Below are 23,231 nucleotides of genomic sequence, written 5' to 3'. Positions count from 1 at the left end.
TGACTAATACCAAAATGAAAAATAAATAGTCCAAAAGAACTATAATTGTATTATTACACAATACAATTTTCATTATATTTTTCACTCAAGAATATAACTATTCATTTCTTAGAGTTTTAATTCTAAGATCACCATTAACTTTTTCATCATGTCGAATTTAGAACTTGTTATTCATTTCTTCCGCAAAATGAATTATAGTTTGACAAGCATTATTAACCGCTTGTTAAATATCTATGAATTTTTTGGCTTATGGTCCAAAAACCTACCCTTAAACACACATTTAGTCCTCTCTAATCCTAAAATGGGTTTGCAAATCAAAATATTAATGTAAGGGAGATTTTAAAAGGCCTCCCCGTTTTTGTTAAAAGGCCTCCCCATGGTTTCGTTGACTTAGTAAAAAACCTTTGACTTAGCTTGGTTAAAGGGCCCCCTCTTTGAATGGGTGAAAAAAACCCCCTTAAAAGGTGTATTTCACCCACATCATTTGACCACGCCACATCATCATCTTCTCCGGCAGGATCGCCGGCCGGCCAAACTTCCGGCCGGCGACCTTCAATTTTTTTTTTTTTTTTTTATTCTCTCTCTCTCTAAAAACAAATTTTTTTTTTTTTTTTTTTTTCTCTCTCTCTAGATCTGGTTCATATGAACCAGATCTAGAGAGACCTTCAAGAAGGTCCGAACAGACCTGCTTGAAGGTCTTCAACAGACCTTCAAGCAGGTCTGTTCGGACCTTCTTGAAGGTCTGTTGAAGACCTTCAAGAAGGTCTCTCTAGATCTGGTTCATATGAACCAGATCTAGAGAGAGAAAAAAAAAAAAAAAAATTATTTTTAGAGAGAGAGAGGATAAAAAAAAAAAAAATTTGAAGGTCGCCGGCCGGAAGTTTGGCCGGCCGGCGACCCTGCCGGAGAAGATGATGATGTGGCGTGGTCAACATCACCGGTCTTAGGTTAAGTTTGACCTAACGGCGTTAACTTTGCCGTTAGGTCAAATATTGATGAAGGAGGTGCTCTTTTGTAGAGGAGGCCCTATAACCAAATGGGTTATAATGAGGGGCGCTTTTAGCGGGGAGGCCTTTTAACAAAAACGGGGGGGCCTTTTAAAATTTCCCTTAATGTAAATAGATATCTAGGCCATTTGTATCCATCTCAAGAGAAAACACAAATCCCTAGAGTACATATTAAATCATAATACCTAAGCTAACCTTCTTTATATATAAAAACTAATTTTCCTTCAAACTCTCCAAATATCCGTTTCCATTTTTATCTCCCACATTCTCTCCAGTCACGATTCTATTAAAAGCAACCATTATCTTCATTCTTCTCCAAAACGGAAATCATTAATATTCTCTCACTAAAACTGAATCCTCTTTTCAACCTCCATTATTGAGTCTCGAAATCTACTTCATCTTCATTAGACCAGCTAAAAACTCCATTGTTTATTTCGATCTCCATCATCAAAGATTCAGGTTCATACCTTTGTTAAGATCTACAGTTGCTTATGAGGTTAAAGTAACAAGTTTAATCTTTCTTTGTAATGATTTTCATCATCATCTTTAAAGATATTTATGATTTTCATTATAATCGATTTCATCTCTGCATCATCTTTTCAAAGACTATTAGAAAATTAGCATATGAAGTACATCAGATCAAAGACTATTAGAACATTACTGGACTCTATCTTTTTCTTTAGAAAGAATATGTCAATAATAGTTTCTGTAATAAATCGATGTACTCATAACATGAAGTAAAATACTTTTGTTTTTCTACATGAACAAATATAACTCAACTGAGATGTTCCTTGTGTACCAAAAAAAATTATATTTCACCTGTCCGGTAAATGGATCAAGTGCACTTTCACCTAAGACACCAAAATCACTATCTCTAAGGCTCATAAATATCTCTACAAGTTACCCACCACTTGAACACCAAAATCCAATAGTCCAACTATAAAATGTACCAACACTAATGGTAAGGGTCTCATGGCAACCACAAAATCACAACCACATATACAATGTATTATGGCTAAAAGATATTTTAACATAGCAAGATTAATAAAAGATATCAAATCTAGTTTATTTTATCACATAAAATCATGTATCAAATTTAATTGAAATACTTACAGGTGTTTCACTTATTTTTATTCACTGGGTTCACCGTGATCATATGGCGAGATGTTGATTGAAATGGCTTCCATTTCAACTACAGAATATTGTCTAAAAATTGTTGGAAAAACTGATGTTTAGGTCGAAATGGAAGGTTTTAGATAATTGATGAGTAAAATAATGTTGATCACTAGACTTCAAAGCTCGAGAATCTCGATTCTTTTAGACAGTATCTCACCCCCTTCTGGTATGAAACCACGAGTACACAACGGGTCGGTAATTATGCCTTCAGGATACGATGAAGCCCTTCAACAACTGTTTGGTTCAAAGTATGTACGCTTTGACCAAGAACACTCTGTATTAGTAAGCTGATAATGCCAAAACAACCGATTTCAATCGACCAAAAGAGAACAAATCACTTAATTAAGACTTCAAAATAATTTTGAGAGAAAACTTGAAGGAAAGAGAGAGAGAGAGATAGAGTCTGATATTCATTATGCCAATTCAACATGTTCGGAACCAATTTATAGAAATCAGAGAGATACAGTTGTATCCCATCACATGGGATGTATCTCATGACATTTTAAAATGAATGGATACACCCATTTAATCCTATATTGTTCACGTAAGGCATGAGAGGTTCTTCGATTCCTTTCATTTTCATTTAAATAGCCACCTCCCTCCAAGACTCAATCCATCGATCAACTTTTCAAAAAACTCCAACAGGTAACTTGTTGTAGGAAGTGGGGACTAGTGTGATAGTCTCACATCGCTTACGAGAGTATCCGGAGTTTGGATTATAGATATACGCTCAAGCTTAGTAAGTGGCGAGGCCTCAGGTGCGGAACAAAACCTCACAACATCTAGGGTAGTGGCTAATAAGTGAGGACAATATCGTTGTGGGGGTCCACGGTGTCGCTACCTACTCTCATGGTATGGTGAATCGTGTGTCTTCGCCCACGAAGAGGCCTTTTGGGAGGCTCGTGTTGCCTTCGCCAAGAACAAAACTCCATACCTGTTTGAGGTGCGAAAACCGGAGACAATATCGTTAGCTACTAAGGCTTGGGGCATCACTACTACCTTAATGAACCGTTGGTGATTACCCGCTTTGACACCTTCGGGCGTCACGGTTTTGAAAAATCCCATTATATGAAGGTATTTAACCTCTTAAGAGAAGCAAAAATATTGAAAGTCCAACGGCAGGCATCCTTTGTTAGACCCTTCTATTTCGAAAGAGATGCCACCATTTTTCATTTCTTTTTATCTTTAGTATACCAAAAGATCAAGATTGATTCTGAACCAAACCCTAGTAATCGATAACATTCCAAGATTTAAGAAAAAATGGAGCAAAATCTCCGAACAAAAGTTTGATGGGTTATTTCCCTGTTGCTCCCTAACGTATGACCAACTTCTCGCGTGGCCCTTAAGTTTGCATACATGCTGAGATGGTCTCTTTTTTTTCTTTCTTTTTTTATCATTAACTAAGAAGTTAAATTTAAACTTTCCAATTCCACTTTTTTTCCTTCTTTATTTAGCCCCTTATCTTTCTCCCTCTCTAACTTTTCATCTGCGTCTTCTTCTTCTTATTGTCACTCTAAAAAAATATCTTAAAATAAATTATATGTTATTCTATTTTTTTTTTTATAAGTTATTTTGTTTTGGTTGAAAACCTTCTTCCCTGATCACCTATTAAAACCACCTAATAAATAAGCATAGTATTATAACAATATTCTCTCCCAAATCACCTAGTAAAACCTCCATCTTCCATTCTTCCCCATCGAAAAAGTGCTACCAAAAACCTTCTTTTCTTCAGGATTACCCGTTTTCCCAATTCTTTGTCTCTCTTCTTCTTCTTCTTATTCCTCTTGCTCACGTCATGTTGCTGAGACTCTTCAGCTCGATTTAGAGGTATCATCTCTCTGTCACTCAAGGGTTTCTTCATTTTCTTAAGATTTTAGAGTACCAATTAATTTATGCCTCTTTGTATAATGATTCGAACGATTGGTCCTTTTGCCCAATTGATTGTGATTTGTGACCAAGAGAATAAGAAAAAAAATGTTTAATGTTCTTCATTTGGGGGATTTTAGTGAATCCTAATCACCTTTTATTTACCAAAGTAAAACGATTTATTTATAATTACTGGTATCACATTGTCCTGGCCTCATGGGCACAATGTAAAGATTCACCATTTGTGGATCAAATTATCTACCAAAAGGCAAGTAAGGGAGAAGATTAGAGTTTAGAGAAGATTAATGTTCTTCAACTTTAGGCAAGATCTAAATAAAATTTACGCTCAGTTAAAACTGGAGACCAAATAAAAAGAGTTTAATTACTAGTCAGGTTAGATTACTAGTGATAAAGAAACAAATAAATCTTAGTTTTAGACTAAAAAAGAAATTGAAGACCTCCGTTAATGACGGTCCTTTTGTAGAATGAGAAAGATAAGTACATATCTAATCAAGTAATCAACTAGGAATTAAAGGAGGTAAAAAAAAACTAAAAGCTCACTCTCTCTAAATACATAGATATATACTACCAATGTACCATCTTCATAAATATAAATCAAAGAGGAATGCTTGGCACTTGAATATCATCATCATCTTCATTCTCTCCTGACATTTCCTCAAGTGATTTTCCATTTGATTCTGGTACTAAGAAAGTCAAAAGGAAGCCAACCCCATTTGTTGCTGCTAATATTAGAAGTGAGTTTCTCACACCAATACCTGCTGGATAACCTGCATCAGCCTTGCTTTTATCTTGATTCTGAGCTAAATATAAGAACCCAAATGCACCAATTATAGAACCAGCTTTCCCACAAGCTGCTGATATACCATGACAAGTTGATCTCAACCTAGCAGGAAATATCTCGGCCGGAACGACAAATGTAGTAGCATTTGGACCAAAATTAGCAAAAAAGAATGTCAAAGAATATAAAACAACAAACCCTAGATGGTTCCCATTCAAGGTCCAATGGTGGTAAGGAATAGCAAGACCTAACATGAATACTGTCATGAAGAAGAACCCCATTAGTTGAATCTTGAATCTACCCATTCGATCGATAAACGCCACCGTAAACCAATACCCAGGGACAGTACTACATAGTGCAATTAGGGTTTGTGCTCTTGCAATTCTGTAAACTTCTTCAATTGCATTCATAGTTTTTGCTGGTGGAATCCATCCAATTGCAGTAAAAATATCTTTCTGAAACAAGTTTTGACTATAGTATGCTATGTCAAGCAAAAACCAAGTACTGGCAGTTCCAAGCAAATGCCACCCATGTCTCTTGAAAAATTTCTTCGAAAATAACCCGAAAGAGTTATTAATGGATTTGTTCTCACTTGTTATTTTTTCGGGTTGGTCGACTTCAATTTCGACTTGTAAAACTTTTGACATGTCTGCAGTTGCTTGTTTAGTATCTTTCGCTACAAGAGCGGTATATCTTGCAGTTTCGGGCATTTTCATACGCCAATAATAAGTTAAAGCAGCGGGTATAGCTCCAAACATCAAAATTATACGCCAAACGTAATCAGCTTCAGGAACAGTTGACCCAATAGGATCGACGGAATATATAGGAGCTTTATAAATAGTCTTGAATACTAATGAGATTACGGTTCCGAATATTCCTCCAAATAAAATTCCGAAACCTTGCATAGCGAAAACCGCAGCAATGAATGCACCTCTAGTTTTCTTATTGGCATATTCAGACATGATAGTTGCAGATAATGGGTAGTCACCACCAATACCAAACCCTAACCAAAATCTCCAAAAACAAAGAGTGATCATAACTGCATTAGGTGAATGACCAAAGGATAGACCAGAAGCAATTGAGGCGAAAACCATTATCCCAAGAGTCATACCATAAACTCGTTTTCGACCCATCTTATCACCAAGCCAACCAAAGAAAAGTTGGCCAACTAGGGCTCCAAATAGAGCAACTCCATTAATAGCACTTGTGATACTTGGTGGTAAAGAACCGGGTTTCGACGAACCATCAACATGATAATAAATTCTACCAAGTAATTTAGTAACTAAAGAGATGCAAAATAGGTCATAAGCATCAGTGAAGAAACCCATACCAGCAATAATAATAGCAGTAAAATGGTAACCTTGAGTTTTTGCTCCATCTAGGGCATTCAAAACATTCAACTGTTGTTTACCCATAGCTCTGCAACCTGGGAGAGAGAGAGAAGAAAGCTGATGAAAATAGGAAGACTACAAAGAATTTAGTTATGATGTGAAGATTATATAGGATTATAGGGCTAGGGTTTATCCCAATAGTTTAAGGAATCCTGAAATATCAGGAATCCTGAAGTATCGGATTAGTAAATCTGAATCAGTTAGGATTACTTGGCGGGTACTTCTATATACGCCCCAAATTACTGTTGTATACGCCCCCACAAAGGCCAAAAAGTTGAGAGATTTTATGTGTAAACGGGGCGCTTACAGGAGTAATCTAGGGCGCTTTAAAATAAGGACCAAATTAAAATCGTTAATCCAAACCGACTCTGTTTTCTTACCAAATCTGATTTCCAAATCCCATTTGGAAAAGGATTTTCCTATGGCCCTATTAAGTTTAATAACTAAACCCTAAAAACTCACTTTTATTTTCTCTCTGTAAGGATTTGAAGAAAGACGAAGAGCTATGATTAATAATAATATACCAGAAGAAATTATAGAGGAGATTTTATCGTGGTTACCCTGGAAAGCTCTAATTCGATTCAGGTCAGTAAACAAATCCTTGTTTAATCTTCTAACAAACCCTAGTTTTAAAAAGAAACTAAATTACTCTCTCAGTTTCATCGTTTCTGATTTAGATCATAATCCTAACCACTTATACTCTATTGATAATAATAATAATAATTCAATTTCACCATGTTCATATGAGCAGATCAGGAGAAAGATCTTCAATGAGAGATTAAACCCTAGTTTTATCAATACGATTGTTTCTTGTGATGGGTTAATTTTAATCAATTACAAAGATTTTCCTCTTGCCCATGTCATCTTAAACCCAATTACTTATGAATACAAAAAAGTTCCATCACCTGCAATACTTGAAGGTAATTCTGTTTCTGTATTATCTGGATTTGGTTATGATCATAATCTTGATGACTATAAGTTGATAAGAATAGTGAGAATTTATTCATCTGATATTTCTACTATTCATGTTTATAGATTAAGATCAAATTCATGGAAATCCATTAGACTTAATATACCTTCTTCTGATCTTAATAATTTGTTTAGTGATAATAAACCCGGCGTTTTTGTTAATGGAGCTCTTCATTGGATTATTCGACAATCGGGTTTTATACTTTCTTTCGATATTAGTGAAGAGAAATCTCTTAAGCTTCCATTACCTAATAACTGGTTGAGCTGTAGGACAAAATATTTGTATGGATTAGGGAAGAGCCTTTGCCTACTAGTATTTGGGTTTGATAATTATGTTGATTTATGGGTGATGAAGGAGTATGGAGTGGTTGAATCTTGGACTAAACTTACCACCATTGTTCCACCAATAGGTATATCTTGTTATGAGATGCCAATACAGTCTTTTAAAGAGGGTGAGATTTTATTTCATGTTAAATTGCTTGATGATAATTATGGTTTAGTTTCATATGATATAGAACATAAAAGAGCTAAAATCATGAAGATGGGAGTTTCTCCGAGGTTCGAAATTATTGGAGCATATATGGGAAGCCTAGTCTCGCCTAAATCGGGCACTTACTTCAAATACGATGAGAAACCACAAGTACGAAAAGATAAACCTAAGAAGAGAGTAAGAGATTGGCCGGAAGAGTTGGGGTAACTGAAGAGGTTGGATGTGTCGTCATCTTTTTCGTAGTTCTTGCATTTTAGGTCTTATACAATATTTTGTTTTCTCAAAAAAGAAATCATTGCTTAATCATTACGTGCTTTTTATGAATGTGGATTTTGTTATAGACGTGCGTTCAAATATGTAACTTAGGCTGAGTATTTATATGATGAGTATGTCGTGCTATTTTTTTACAATATTGAAATAACATCAATGTATTGGGGTTTGATTTGTGTGAATGGCTTGAATTGTTTTTCTTGTCTAAGTAGAGTGTTTGATGGGTTCCCAATGAGTTTTCCTCTTTATCACATCTCCATCCACGTCCATCTTACCTTTTTTTTTCCTTTGGTGTAGTGGGACTCCATCTAGGAGGGAGTAGCAATAATGTTTGTCATGTACAAGACAAAACCATCTCTGTCTAGCAAAAAGTAGGATGAAAACTCACACGTGTGGTAGATGATTTTGACTACCCCTCCCTTTTTAGATATATTTACGTTTGGGTCCTGTAATTGTATTCCTCGGACCACCCCATTTTCTTACTTACCCTTTGGTGTCTCAAACCTTGCACTCTTGACCTTAAATTTTCACCTACTAGTCAGAAATAAAATGGTACTTGTATAAAAATGTATGTATTTATGGGACATGTAATGTCCTTTTACCAACTCATTTTAAGACACCCAAGTTGGAAAAATCACAGTTTGGTGCAGATATGGAAATTCAGACATTCATTGCTTAAGATTACATCATTATTATTGCTTAGGATCAACTGTCCATCCAGAAAATTCATCAAAAGGAAAAAAAAAAAATTGATTCGAAAATAGATATTGTTGATTTTGTGTAGGACTTTAGTAAATATCGATAATTATCAGAATACGAGTTTGCGCTTGAGCATCGGAAAAAATATTAATAATTGTTAGAGGACAGGGAGCCAAAAATAACATAAGAATCATAAATCAATTGACTATAAGGGTGAAGGCGTAATAATTTCACATCGCTTAACGTCATAAAAACTTCGTTAGCCCATCTGAAACATAAATGAAGTTATTTTGCCAAAAAATAAAAAATTATTTGGGCTATGTACACTTATGTACTCCTGTGATAACCTTACACCAGTACAAATGAGTGAGCATTTAATTCAAAACTTACCACTAAAAATACAGAGGCCCTAGAAGTTGTCACTTGATTACTTTGAAGGCCAGGATATCCAACTTCCTAAGGTGGACTCTAATGGTAAGGTGGGGGGACAGAGAAAATTGGTTTAGGTCAGTTATCTTAGTCAGTCTGTTTTGACTCAGTCATACACGCTATCTCTCAATTAATAATGCATCTCTGCTTTCTTCTCGATCTCAAAAATCTACTTTCCCTCCTCTCTCTCCTCTGCTCTGTTCTCTTTCTCTCTCTATAACTTTCTTTCTTTACTTTCTCTCCCTCTCTCTCTAAAAAGGGTAGGGAGCTATTAATATTTGCAGGTTCTTTGATTTCCTCACAATAAGCAAGCAATAATGTCTCTTCAGCCTACTAAAATGCGCAGACTTAATTGCTCCACAATGGGTATTCTACACCACCATCACCGATTCTCAGCTACTGCCTTTGCTATTCTCTTCTTGGCTTCCTCTGCTTTTTCTTCTTCTTCTTTTTCATCACCCACAAATCGCCGCCAACTCGGTACGTTCTTCAACTCAATTTCATAACTCAGTAGTTAACCGGTTCTTATAATATAGTGGCGTAGTATAATTTAACTCAATGGGTATATATTCTCTGTTTTGATTTTGAAGGTAAAGGATTGATTATTAAACAGCAAGAGATGAAAGAGGAAGAATCGTTAGTAATGAATCGGAGAAGACTCGGAGGATTAGGATCATCACCACCCACGTGTCGATACAAGTGTGGGAGGTGTACACCTTGTAAACCAACACATGTGCCGATTCAACCAGGTCTGAGTTTACCACTTGAGTATTACCCTGAAGCTTGGCGGTGCAAATGTGGGAATAAGTTGTTTATGCCTTAAGAATTTCAAGAAGACAAAACGAGAGAAGTTAATTAAGTTTTTTTTTTTTTATCTTAAGCTGTGTTTTATATTGATTGACATTCTTCGTAGTTTGTAAACAGTAGCACATCAGAATCTTTAGCTATTTCTCTCTCTAGATTACTCTTCCTCTCTCTCTCTCTAATCTAATTCTAATTAAACCCTCTGTATGGGAATTGAAGAATATCATGTATTTTGTGTAATTATTTTGAGACAGAGAAGTGAACAAAATTAAGTGATGAGCTTAAAGGAGTAAATTTTGGTCCCCAAATGTTTAATTTCTATTCATGTTTGTTTTATTTGTCTAACGTTAATTATTGTTGGGGTTTATCAGGGTGTTCCTTCACTTTTGTAATTTGTCTTTGATTAATTTTAAATAATAAATTGATGGGTGGTTTGGAGAAATAAAGAAATTATGCAGAGTACAGAGTTCTGGGTGGAAACAAATTTTTTTTTTCAAACTTTTTGTTTCCTCCAAAACAATTAGACTAGCTTCTTGCCTCTTCTTCCTCTCCCACTTCCACCATGAACTCTGGCTACCTCCACCATAAAATCTAGCAACCTCCACATCAGATTTCGACAATACTTTCAAAGCAACATTTTTTCCTCCCGTCTTACCTCTTTTATGGTCTTCTCTCTCTCTCTATCTCAGGCGAAGGAGAAGAGCCCCTTTGTGCCGGAGCTAGAAAGAGATAGAGAGAAGGAGGGAAAGAGAGAAGAGAGATGACAATCTCCGACGAGTTTATCGGTCGGTGACTGTACCGGCAATATGAAAGGGAGGATGTGTTTGGGAGAATATTTTGAGTTTTCCACCCGTTGATATTTTATTCCTCGAAACATTTTCTTATTTCCCCAAATAACTACCAATAAATTCTTCTTATTTTTAACCATTGAAACTTAATTTGAGTGTTTTTATGTATGTAATGCTACCTAACTGGAATTTGCCCCTTGTTTATTTTGTAAACCTCCAAATAATGGGTGTTTGGTATTCAAATGTGGAGACACGTTAAATTTTGTGATTGTCAATATCCATAAATAATTGGGGGTACTAGTCACCAAAAAACTTCTAAAAGGTACTATTAGATCAATAGAAGAAATTTTTTTTTGATGAAAGATCAATAGAAGAAATTGATCACTTCTTTATTAAATAATTGGGGGTAGTGACACATTAAACTTGTCTAATGGGATGACTATAATAGAAGCAAAGTTGGTGAAACCACTGGCATATTAGATCAATAGATCTTTACACATTCTAATTAATGATGTAAATTTATGATAAAAGGTACTATTTTAGGACTAATTTTTGTCCAAAGAAAATTGATCACTTCTTTATTGTCTCTATTTTGGGTCCAAATGACATTTTTCATTTATGGGGCATATTTTTGTCCTTGGCTGGTGAATCCATTCACACATATCCCAAGTAGAAAAACAGAGGTGTGTGTATTTTATCCTTTGCAGTGATAACATTTTGAGGTAAAATTGGGACATTTATTAACTGATTTTATTTGGGTCAGAAAAAGCTACTACTCAATGAGAGCTGCTCAAATGTCCCTTCAAGTGAAATGACATCTTATCATTTTCTGATAAATTATTTTCTCTTCATTTTATTTGCTGGATTAGGTAAAAAGTAGAATCTTAGAGCAAGTCCAATCCCAGCCTGTCTTAGGCCGAAAAAACCACTTTTTCACCTAAAATTATTGGCCTCAGCTCAGCCTCTAAAATTCAGCTCCAACCCCAGCCTCTCTTGAGGCCGAAAATTTGTTCATGTGGGAGACGCGTGTGTGGACTTTTAGTCGGTGTGCGAAAAACGTGTGTGATTTTATGCATATATAAAACACGTGTTTGAACTATTTTCGAAATAATATTTTTTTTTCCAAAGTTGAAAAAATATTCGGGGACCGACATTTGGTGGGATGTATTTTAATTATTAATATTTAAGTTTTTCTAGAATTTTTAAAAAGAATTAAAACTAATTAAAATTACAAATTTATTATTTACATTAAAAAAAGATAAAAAAAAAAAAAAGAAGTAGATCCTAGCCGTTGGATTTTATCCAACGGCTAGGGGATGGCTCCAAGTGACCGTTGGGGCCCCAACGGTCACTTGGGGCCTCCATTCAGTCGCCCCTAATGTTAGGGGCGACTGAATGGCCGACCCCAGCCTCCGCTCCAAGCGGCTGGGCTTGGAGCGGGGGGCTGAGGCCAATAATTTGAATTATTGGCCTCAGCCCGGCTGGGGTTGGACTTGCTCTTACAACAAACAAGTAACCCACTGGAGGAAGGGCTGTTCAACTAAAATGTCTAGAGAGAGAAAAGTCAGATACAGCAATGTCAAATTTTGCAGCAGGATCATAGGAAGAGAATAGTAACATTTGGGTAAACTTAGTTACATAATAAAATTATTTTGATCAAAAATCAGAAGTTTATGAATTACTCCCTCCGTCCCATTTTGTTTGGTTGTTATTCCTTTTATGGATGTCCCAAAATGTTTGGTCACTTTCCTTTTATAACATTCATTTAATTATTAAAATGATGAAACTTCCAAGACTACCCTTTAGTTTGAATACCATTCAAAGGTTCTAATTGGTTCTACGCTTCTACCAATGTTGTATTTAATGAAATACTCTATATTAAATGAGGGTATTTTAGGGAAAGTCTTTATATTTGTCAACAATAAATATCATTCCTTAATAAGTTGAATTCCCCAAAACTACAAACAAAATGGGACGGAGGGAGTATTAAAGATGTGTATGAGCCTCATTACAGTCTAGCGACTTACGAAATTACAGTCTAGCGTCTTACGAAATTAAATGTCAACACAATGAAAGCATCTTCAACAACAAAAAAACACAACGAAAGCATGTTGTTTTGTATCTCATAGTCACATGAGTTCCACTGTAGCCTATTTAACTCATTTTCGAGAACTATGTCTTATTTGTAAAAAAAAAATTAATATTCTTTTTCATACTTTTCGTACAATGCATTACGGTAAAGAGAAATTCTATTCATCTTTCCATTTTAATCCCTCCCTCAACCCTCCGTTAATGTGACGACATATCAATTGAGTGTGAACAATTAGAGAGAATAGTGAAAAAATATGTTCCATTGATATGTCGTCGCATCAGCAAAGAGACTGGAGAGGAACTAAAAGAATAAATAGTAGAATTTTTGTGACTGTAAAAGTTAACAAGGACCTAAGGGGGGGGTAGTGGTTGGGGACATTGGGGGACATTTTCATGTCCCCCAATGTCCGTGTTATTGGTTGGGGACATTTGAAATGTCCCCAAATGTCCGTGTTATTGGTTGGGTACATTTCAAATGTCTCCAAATGTCCCCAAATGTCCGTGTTATTGGTTGGAGACATTTCAAATGTCCCAAAATGTCTGTGTTATTCGTTCGGGACACGAAATCAGGGACATTTCAAGACAAATTGTTTTTGGGGACATTTGGAGACATTTTAGTGTAAATTTGGAGAGCTTTTGGAGAGAAAATGTCTCTCAAAATATGGAAGACACTTGGGGACATTTGAGTAAGGAAGATAATAAAAATAATTATTATTACCAAATCATATTATAATAATATTATCTTATTATTATATTACTATATTATTATTATTATTATTATTATTACTATTATTATTATTATTATCATTATTATTATCATTATTATTATATTATTATTATTATTATTATACATTTGAGTAAGGAAGGTAATAAAAATAATTATTATTATCAAATCATATTATTATAATATTATCTTATTATTATATTACTATATTATTGTATTATTATTACATAATATTATATTATATTATATTATATTATATTATATTATATTATATTATATTATATTATATTACATTATCTTATATTATATTATATTACATTATATTATATTACATTATATTATATTACATTATATTATATTATATTATATTATATTATATTATATTATATTATATTATTATGATATAATATAATAATATTTAACTATATTAAATAATAAATATTTACCAATTGTCCATCAATGTCCACAGATATCTACAGATGTCTACGAAAGTCGAAAAATATATATTTGGAAATATTAATTAATTTTTTTCATTTCATATGGTAAGACAGTAATAATATTAAAAATAATAAATATCAACTAAATATCTATCAATGTCTACAGATATTCACGGATGTCTACGAAGGTCGAAAAATATATTTTCAAAGTAGTAGGGCAAATTTATTTCGTATGATCAGACAATAATGATTACATTAATAATAAATGTCTACCAACTGCCATCAATGTCCTCAGATATCCACAGATGTCCACAAAAGTCGAAAAATATATTATTGAAACATAGTACAAATATATTATTTCATATGGTTTGACAATAATGATAATATTAAAATAATAAATGTCTACCAATTATCCTTCAATGATGAGATGATAATAATAATAATAATAATAAATAATAATAATAATAATAATAATAATAATAATAATAATAATAATAATAATATCTACTACACATTTTGTCCATGGATTCAATATGTTGAAATGTCCCCGGGACATTTTGTCCATGAACCAAATGTCTTGAAATGTCTCTGAGACATTTTGTCTATGAATCAAATGTCCTGAAATGTCCATAAAGACATTTTGTCTACGGACAAATGTCCCGAAATGTCTTGAAATGTCTCTGGAACATTTTGTCTCTGAGTGTCCTCCAATGTCCTGAACCACTACCCCCCTAAAAGTATACGTAAAGAATGAGAGAAAGAGTGATAGAGTGACCCACCCTTAAAAAAAAAATAAAAAAAAATAGAGTGACCCACATAAGAACCCTTTTATCCATCTCCAAAAAAAAAAAAAAAAATCAATTGATACTTTTGAAAGCTGCAATGCACATAGAAACCATACATAACCCATATCTCTAAATCAGAAATGGTTCAGAAACACAAGCAAGAGATAGAGAGAGACCTACATAAAAGTAGAGAGAGAAAGTTCACTAATTTGTTTCACATACAATATTATACCATCATATTTAAAACCTTGAAATTCATAAACCCATCCTTATTACATTCTCTGATCACACTGAAAACCACACAATCCAACAAAAAAAAAACACCAATAATACCCATTTCAAATACAAACTCATATCCCTTTAACAAAAAAAAAAAAATACAAACTCATATCACACAAATGACAAACCCTTTGAAAAAATAAAATATCTACCAAATTTATCTGCCCAATAACATTAACAATACCTCCCCCATCACATCTAGTATTAATCAACTCTTATATAAAATATGAAAATCATTTTTTTATTGTTGGCATCTCATAGAAGACAAGAGGTGAAATTGTCATTTAACACTTTTTCAACCCTAATTTCTTGTACTCGTAGGATTTGGAATAGCCACCTTGTTTGTATTTGGAGTAATGACCTTGTAACTACGTTGGGGTACTTTTTCAAAAGCAGCTTTCAGAAGATCAACATACAAAGGAAAATGTGTAAAAGCAAAAAGAGCAAGAGGCAAACAAGTAAGTGCATATAAGGGATAAGCTATGAATCTCACCTCAGCCCTAAGAATGAAGAAATGGCCAGCACAAAATGAAACCAACATTGAACCAATTGAGATAAATAGTGAAAGAAGACCCAGTCTGAGTTTTGTGGGTAAATCACTACCAAAATCTTTTTCTTGATATCTTGAAGTGAGAATTGTTAGAAACATTATAACTGAGGTGATTGAGAAGCAAAGTGCCAAGAGCGAAGTTATCGCGAATAGATAGAATGCTGGTCTATTTACGAGGTGGGGTTCGCCAGTATCACTTGTTCCTCCCGGTACGGTGGCTGCTGTTGCAAAAGCAACTGTTGCTATAAGGGCAGCCACCACCGAGCACGATTGAGACGTGTTCGTTAACCATTCTCCACCTTCTTTCACCAATTGTGTATGTGTTCCTGTGAATACTTGTTTTGCTGTTTTTCCTTCGTGATTGAGACGGACGAAGAAATCTCTTGGCATTGAGTCCTTCACAAACTTGAAGAAGATCACATAATTTAATAATTACACGAATAAAATGAATATGTAGATGAGAAAAAGATTATTAGGATACGTAATTAAGGAACTAACCTTGTACCATCTGATTTCCCATTGCATTTGTAAAGCAGCACCGGGAACGAGCCAAGGTCTGTTATCTCCAAAAGTAGCAGCAAGGTGCAAAACACTATTCCCATCTTTATCCACTTTACGAAAAACACTATCCAATAGTATCTTCTTCTTTTGTAGAAGTTGATACACATGAGGTTGTCTATTCTCCACAGCTAACAATGCTACATTTTTCTTCTCTTTGTTTACATCTTGAATTGCCATAGGAAATTTATCTAGGATTTTATCTACCATCTCCACTACTCCCATTTTCGTTGCTATTAGTATCGGTGTCTCTTCTTCAATGTTCGTTGTACCATCTGAGGAGAGCATTTTTTTACTTACTATTTAAATCACAACGAAAATGCATTTCTAAACACACTTTATATGGTGGTTTATCTGGTCTCTAGAGATGATTCGAGAGATGCAATATGATATATGATGATACATTAGTATGATATATGATGATTTAAGAGATGATATCTGGGTCGTCTGAACGACCGACGACCCAAGTTCTAACACGAAGTTTACTTACTCACAGTTTGTCCAATTTTTTTTTTTTTTTTGAATGGTCAGCGTGCCTCGAACCCTTGACCTCTAAAGTGGAAGACTATACCTCTTACTAATTCGACTAAAGATTGTTAGCAGTTTGATCCAAAAGTTGATGTGGAGGATTCTTAACCACATACCTTCACTAAAATATCAGTAATAGAAAATTAAATATTAATGCACTTATTTAGACTCCAAATAATTTATTATACATAAGATAATAAAATTAAATATTAAAGGGACCATAGAATGTTGTTGATGTGTGTACCCACCTTTGTCATCGTACTCCCATACATTAGTACGATCTATTAGTTCTTTCATCACTTGGCACGCCCCCAAGTGTGTCTCTTTCTTCTCTTTAATTTTTCTCACCTTTGTAAATCCTGTTCACAGTGTATTATTGTAAGATAAAAAATACTAGTAATTATCGTAACCAAAAAATAAAATAGAAAGGATTCTCAAGTAGTTGCTCTCGTGGATGAATTGAGAATTTGTACGGGATATGAACCTAATGTTTCGCATTTTCAAATCAAATGCAAACTTGTAAGGGAAATTACACTCATGTTATATATATATATACTAGGGTATAGCCCGTGCCTCCGCCGCGGCATAATTTCGTGAGAAAATAAGTAGGAAGTGGGAAGGAAGAGAATTTAGTGGGTGGTTTGTAACTAATTTTCTGAACATGTGGAGAGATTATAGGATGTTTAAGGGAGAGTTGTGAAAAAACGTGGGAGGGAGAGAATAGTGGGTGGGTGGTTATTTTTCTAAAATTTAAAATCAGTCATTAGATTAGAAATAAATCGTACGATCATGAATATCTAGAGATAAATCCTACTGTCCTTCTCAAAAAAGACCATTGTGCTATATATAATAGATAATAGATATATGTGTGTGTGTGGACATGTGTGGCTGATTTCCGAAAAACAAATTGGATTGCTATAGTCCCACAACGAAAATTTTCTATGTGGAGTTCTGTAGGCGCCCCACTATTATTAATGAGGGGCATCCCTTATGCAAAACTAGGGAGCTCTCATACAACTTCCCTCCCCTTTTGTCTTCAGACTTCAGAGAATCAGAGGGAAAGTATTAGCAATTTTAGTAAGTTTGATAAAGTACTGACCTAATCCCAGAAAAACTGACAAAGTTTTCATGGTAAGTTTTATAATGTTGACAGAGGTGGAGTAATTGGGTGGAAATATCATTCTTGGAGCCACTGGCTTATTCTTCTGCTGTGATAAGCCAACTTCCTTGGTACCTACATTGGACAAACAAAATATGTTATTGAAACATACTCTAACATTTGCTATGGATAATAATAATATTATAAAGATAGAATATATAGTTATTTGAAGATAGATTACTCATTAAACATACTATTACTTGCAAATTTTCCTTCTTCAAGATTTTCTCCATCTGGTCTACAAAATTCTTTGTAGTTATCTGTCACTGCAATCAAACTCAAATTTAACAATATTAAAATCAATTTACAAAAAAATTGTTAGACGAAAGCAATAACAGTTCGGAACTTTGGAAGTAATGTGATTTATAGTATGTAGTAACATTCTTACGTACCACAGGCGACCTTGTTGATAAGATGCTTCAGCATTTTCAAGAATGTAAGACAAGTTCTGTAATTTTCTGGGTAGGATTTAAAATAACTATAATTTTTATCTGCTGAACCGTTTAAACATTGAGCAATGTCGTCGTTCGTCGTTTCTGTGAGACGATCGCTGTATATACCTATCAAAGATCAATAGGAATGAACACATAGCCACTGTTAAGGTTGTCGTCACCCAACTCAAAACCAATTAACAATCAGTGGAGAGGACTAGACCGTTGTATACTTTCTAGATGGCCTTTCTTCCACAGAGAGAAATGTAGTAGGTAAAAGTAATTTAAGGGGTAATGGTGTTGTAATAGCTTACAGTAATAGATGATGAGATCAAATGAAGTAAAATGAGTTCCACTTTTGAAGGCAGAAGGGTTAAGAGCAAGAAGATGAAGAGGTGAATATCCATTGTCATTCTTCAGACCAACCAGTTCATGGCCATATAGCTTGATTATCTGAAATGCCAAATCTAAACCAATACAACATTTTATTTACCATACTAACGTAAAATAAAATTATGCAACATCAAATGCAAACGTACAAGTGAAAATAGTCCCACATAGACAAAAAAACATATTGTGCTCAAACAAATTATATTACGGGCATCAAGGAATGAAATTTCGGTTTCGGTGGAAATTTCGGTCGGTCCAAAAGTGGAAACGTTTCGTAGAAATGTTTCGGTCAGTGTGGAAATCTTACAAATCTACAGAAATGATAGAAATATGATGCAATTGTGTATAACAAGATTATTAAACCATAATGAAGCATAAAAATGATGTTTAACATTATCTATTAGTTTGAGGGAGTATTAACAATTACACAGTTACTTCCGGGGGTAAATTGAACAATTTTTTGGCTATAACACCCAAAAGATAACATTCTTACTAATAATAATTAACAAACTATGTTAGTTTGAGAAGGTATCGTCAATTACACAGTTATATTAGAGGTGTTACTAAGATAAAATCAATTTAGGCAGTTAAGTCAAGTCGTAAATCATTCAAATAGATTTAAAAACCATGGAAAAGATAACATAAAAATCAAAAAAGATCTAAGAGAAATGAAGATGAAAAAGACGAAGAAATGGATATTTTTCTAGTATTAGTTTCTCTGATTTTTTTGCTAGACTTCTACTATGTCGGTCGAAATTTCCATCATGTCGGTGGAAATTTCGATATTTCCCACAACTTCGGTGGAAATTTCGATCATGTCAGTGGAAACTATGCAGAAAATAGTTGTAAGTGTTATTTCGTGCACCTAATCTCATTTTAGGAAACGTTTCGCTAAATTTCGGTGAAATTTCGGGAAGTTTCATTCCTTGACGGGCATACCGACCGCTTTATTCCCATTGGTTTTGTCATTTTGAGTTTGACACACATAGGCTTAGTATGAAAAAGATTGAAATGGAACTAGTCACATAAGTAGCTCACCAAAATATTCACCAGAGATGGCACAATGAAGAATGGTATCCCTATTATTCCTTGTACAATAAGAATAGGGATGAACTTGTTGAGATTGTGCCTTGAAATGCAAGAACAAGAATGCTTTTTTCTTGCCATGAAGGGCAGCCAAAAACAATGGTGTCTCACCGTCTATGTTACGTTCCATGATCAGATCAGGCTGTTTTAGTACTATACACTCACACATCTCAACACTACCGAATTCTGCAGCTACATGAAGCGGTGTATTCCCTTTATAATCATTTTTCAACTTTAGGACCTTATCCACATTTTCTTTACTAATTTTATCCACTAATTTTTTAACTATCTCAACTTGACCGTCCGAAACCGCTACGTGTAATAATGTGTCACCTGATCTAGTGATTTTAAGCGTTTGAGCGCTTAGATCTTTATAATCCTCCACAACTTCTTTCCAATGCCCTCTCATCGCCTTTTGAAACGTCGTTTTTGGAGGCTCATTGTTGATATCTTTACTAACCTTAGTCGATTCTCTTTCTCCGGAGGTGATCATTGATGGAGAGGTGGTAATATCATCATATGTCATTTTTACGAGTGAATACTTCTAGCAAGAAAGAAAGAGGATGGAAGGAAGAGTGGGAGGGTGGAACCCTTTTATACTATAGGGTCTCCTTTGGAGATCCTTATGAAAATTTCTTTATAAGACTAATTATGTAGACCATTCTTACACTTCCTGTACACCACACATGTGAATCACATTTTGAGTAAGAGAGTGAGAGTGTAAGAATAAATGAGGTGTAAGATAATATCTTTATCACTTTTATAAATGTATGGAAAATTTAGTGCCTTGTTATTTACTTCAAGAACAAAGTGGATTCTCCAAAATGAAACCCATGACTATCTATCTATCTATCTATCTATCTATCCTTCTTAAGAAAGAACAAATTGTGTATAATCATTGAAGTTGACTTGGTCACACAATCTAACGGCTGAAAATAAAAGGTAGGATTCTTATAGTCCATTCAGATTAAAGGCTTCATACCTTTATGCCATTCTTATAGTTTACTACTATAAAAGTTGGAATTCAGCTTTAGATTTTCCAACATTCAAGGTACACATCATTTATCACACAATATCTAAAGGAAAATTATAAATAACTTCACTGTTTTTGTTATCTACACTCACATCTAAGTTATTTTTTCTTTAAGTCAAAAGAGATGTGAGTGTGAATGGTAAATATGTTAAGTGTATATAACATTTCCTACATCTAAATGGTAGACAGGTAGAGATAACTTTGTTATAGATTGAGACCATAAGGCCGGATCCCAGTAAGGAAAACCCAGCCTACTCTATTAGCTTGCAATCTAGCATGGGCTTGTGCTGTCAATTTAGGCGAATCGATAAGGGCTTAAGATATGAGAACTTTTATAGGCGCCCGACATTGATTGATGTTTCTTTTTGGAAGGTTGACTACGATTCTACGAAGTCATCACAAAGGCATTGATACATCATCAAGATGTGATAAGCATGATAACTGCCTAAAATTAAACATTAAATTACCAGGCCTAAAACCCATCTAAACTAGTGGGCTAAAGCCCACCAAATACTTTATTTACATCTTAAATAACTCAAAGTTCAATAAACGATGGATTTCACTTCCGCTGGGAACTGGGACCTCCAGGGTTTTTGGAGTTTATGTCAACATAGAGGACATACTCTTCCAAAAAATATAGAATCTTTAATCTTTTACGAATACAAGATATATAAATGTAAAAACACACACTTATTGCTAATCATTTAAAAACTCAACAGTTTGAAGTTGTACAGGAAGGCTAATATCTTTTCCATCTTTAATAACATTTAAGTAACTATGATTATCTTGAAGATAAGCTCTCATAAAAGCAACCATTATTCCTCCAACAAAACTCCTCATTGGTTTTCTTGCTTCCCCATTCTTACAAGTACAATAAGAACCTATTCCTCTAATCCCCTTCGTTTCATCATCGAGCATATCGCTGTGTCCATAATCTTTGACAACGAAATAGCAAGCTGGGGATTGACATTCGTTATAGAAATCTTTATGGCTTACTCCATTAGGAGCACAAGGAGGAAACAAAAAGTTTTTCTTTATTTCGCCAAGGCCCGAGCCCACTACCAAGACGGGCATATTGAGATCGAAAGATTTAGGGACATAAGTTAGAACTGGTGGAGGAATTTGATTTCCTTTACTCATCCCATCAACTGGATCAATACCCATTAAAGCTGAATACTTAATACAAGTAGTACTACTTTTGGTATTGGATTGTAGAGCTAGGGCAAATGCTACCTTACCGCCTCGACTGTGCCCGGCAAGTCCTGCCTTGCTTAGATTAGGTCGAACGAACGGAGGAAGTACATGGCATAATCCATCTGCTAACCAGTCTGTTATTGTTGCTGCTGATTTGATTTCTTCAGTTGCATCTGGTCCTGCACACTTGTATAACTATACAAAGGAAGAAAATGGAACATAAAATGATTGGAAGCCTACTAGGGGCAAAATCATATGTTCATGTAAAATGAGAGAAAAGAGAGAGTAACCTGTGGAGCAATGACTATGAAGCCATGAGAGGCGATGTGTTTGATAAGTTGAGAGTAGAAAGAGTTGTAAAGAAGAAAACCATGGAGAAACAATAGTAATGGGTATTCACCCTTTTCGGATGGTGATGCAATTAAAAGAGGTTTTGTTAAAGAAACCGATGTTGAGGATGGTGGTGAAGATTTCGTGGCAGCCTCTTTGCTTTTCGGAGGGTCGATTTGGAAAAGAGAAACTTCATAACTTCCCAACTCAAAAACACTTGTAGAAGAAAAACAAGATGACATTATTCTTAGTTAAGACACAGCAAATTCAAGGTCAAATTCATGCTTTTGATCTATCCTTTAGTTGCTTAACAATGTTTACACATTTTTGGTTTAGTTTCTTATAAGCTAGTGAAGTACACTTAGGTTTGAGATAAGGTTACATGTCTTCATAACAGCCTCACTTCATAATGTGGTAAATTAATATACACGCTACTAGATCTGTATTCACCTTTTGTTGTTACTAATTAGGGCAAGGGAAATTGACTTCCTCTGTTCCAAGGGGAACCCATCCATCCGTATTGTGAGATGGGCAATTTTGTAGACAATAGCAAGGTAGCAATTGATCTAGTATTATTTGTAGGTCATAGCCATTAGAGGTGTGGAAAAATGGGCCAAAGGGGTCGAACCAATTAGAAGGACCGAAACCAAATACTTTACCAGATTAACTGAACCGAGCCAAATTCATTTGACTACGACTTTAACATTTAAGAACTGCTCAAATGAAACCGTCCTTATGTTATATATTGTTGTGATGAAAAATTCTTTTGAGATAAGTGTTAAAAATAAGCAAGTTAGCGAATATCATCTTGCATAAAAAAAAACTTGAGAATTTTTGTACATTTAATATTTTTAATAAATTAAGTCAGTTGGGTCGATCAACTGAACCGAACTGAACCAAATTAAACTAGACCAAATTTAATATGACAAAACCTTTATTGGTTTGGCTTCGGCTGAGAAGAAAATGAC

The 23,231-nt window shown here is 34.5% G+C and overlaps 4 protein-coding genes and 1 pseudogene across 6 annotated transcripts; 2 read left to right on the top strand and 3 right to left on the bottom strand.

Annotated features, from left to right (window-relative positions):
* Nucleotides 1-4,542: 4,542 nt before the first annotated feature.
* Nucleotides 4,543-6,312, bottom strand: LOC147570185 (inorganic phosphate transporter 1-4 pseudogene; annotated as a pseudogene). The gene has a single exon (XR_015231398.1). The product of XR_015231398.1 is annotated as an inorganic phosphate transporter 1-4 pseudogene (transcript).
* A 344-nt stretch (nucleotides 6,313-6,656) lies between these two features.
* On the top strand, nucleotides 6,657-7,905 carry LOC147570184 (F-box/kelch-repeat protein At3g06240-like). The gene has a single exon (XM_086664100.1). The coding sequence runs from the start codon at nucleotides 6,745-6,747 to the stop codon at nucleotides 7,903-7,905; it is 1,161 nt and encodes a 386-aa protein (XP_086520226.1). The 5' UTR covers nucleotides 6,657-6,744.
* A 1,375-nt stretch (nucleotides 7,906-9,280) lies between these two features.
* On the top strand, nucleotides 9,281-10,208 carry LOC147570183 (uncharacterized). The gene is made up of 2 exons (XM_086672710.1): nucleotides 9,281-9,576; nucleotides 9,687-10,208. Exons 1-2 carry the CDS (start codon nucleotides 9,414-9,416, stop codon nucleotides 9,917-9,919), a joined length of 396 nt encoding a protein of 131 aa, XP_086528836.1. The 5' UTR covers nucleotides 9,281-9,413; the 3' UTR covers nucleotides 9,920-10,208.
* A 4,725-nt stretch (nucleotides 10,209-14,933) lies between these two features.
* On the bottom strand, nucleotides 14,934-20,403 carry LOC147570182 (uncharacterized). Of its 2 annotated transcripts, none has more exons than XM_086656732.1 (8): nucleotides 19,659-20,403; nucleotides 18,545-18,697; nucleotides 18,192-18,359; nucleotides 17,994-18,065; nucleotides 17,740-17,874; nucleotides 16,889-16,999; nucleotides 16,053-16,387; nucleotides 14,934-15,959 (listed from the first exon to the last, which is right to left on the bottom strand). In XM_086656732.1, exons 1-8 carry the CDS (start codon nucleotides 20,230-20,232, stop codon nucleotides 15,306-15,308), a joined length of 2,202 nt encoding a protein of 733 aa, XP_086512858.1. In that variant the 5' UTR covers nucleotides 20,233-20,403; the 3' UTR covers nucleotides 14,934-15,305. The 2 variants fall into 2 exon arrangements, with proteins under 2 accessions (XP_086512858.1, XP_086512859.1); XM_086656733.1 differs by having other exon boundaries at nucleotides 18,000-18,065; nucleotides 19,659-20,331.
* An 820-nt stretch (nucleotides 20,404-21,223) lies between these two features.
* On the bottom strand, nucleotides 21,224-22,708 carry CLH2 (chlorophyllase 2). Its single transcript, XM_086656731.1, has 2 exons — nucleotides 22,224-22,708; nucleotides 21,224-22,128 (listed from the first exon to the last, which is right to left on the bottom strand). Exons 1-2 carry the CDS (start codon nucleotides 22,503-22,505, stop codon nucleotides 21,436-21,438), a joined length of 975 nt encoding a protein of 324 aa, XP_086512857.1. The 5' UTR covers nucleotides 22,506-22,708; the 3' UTR covers nucleotides 21,224-21,435.
* Nucleotides 22,709-23,231: the final 523 nt, after the last annotated feature.

Source organism: Eschscholzia californica, unplaced genomic scaffold (assembly GCF_041429995.1).
Source record: "Eschscholzia californica isolate CP2 unplaced genomic scaffold, dmEscCali1.0.p SCAF_1, whole genome shotgun sequence".
NCBI lineage: Eukaryota > Viridiplantae > Streptophyta > Magnoliopsida > Ranunculales > Papaveraceae > Eschscholzia > Eschscholzia californica.
This window is presented reverse-complemented; position numbering and strand designations above follow the sequence as displayed.

Excerpts from the sequence above, each read along its gene's own strand:
- CLH2 (XM_086656731.1), bottom strand. The coding sequence starts at position 22,505 with ATGTCATCTTGTTTTTCTTCTACAAGTGTTTTTGAGTTGGGAAGTTAT. Across the intron at positions 22,129-22,223 it reads TCATAGTCATTGCTCCACAG|TTATACAAGTGTGCAGGACC; the intron begins GTTACTCTCTCT and ends TCCTTTGTATAG.
- LOC147570183 (XM_086672710.1), top strand. The coding sequence starts at position 9,414 with ATGTCTCTTCAGCCTACTAAAATGCGCAGACTTAATTGCTCCACAATG. Across the intron at positions 9,577-9,686 it reads CACAAATCGCCGCCAACTCG|GTAAAGGATTGATTATTAAA; the intron begins GTACGTTCTTCA and ends TTGATTTTGAAG.
- LOC147570184 (XM_086664100.1), top strand. The coding sequence starts at position 6,745 with ATGATTAATAATAATATACCAGAAGAAATTATAGAGGAGATTTTATCG.
- LOC147570182 (XM_086656732.1), bottom strand. The coding sequence starts at position 20,232 with ATGACATATGATGATATTACCACCTCTCCATCAATGATCACCTCCGGA. Across the intron at positions 18,698-19,658 it reads CATCTCTGGTGAATATTTTG|ATTTGGCATTTCAGATAATC; the intron begins GTGAGCTACTTA and ends GTATTGGTTTAG. Across the intron at positions 18,066-18,191 it reads TATCAACAAGGTCGCCTGTG|TGACAGATAACTACAAAGAA; the intron begins GTACGTAAGAAT and ends GTTTGATTGCAG.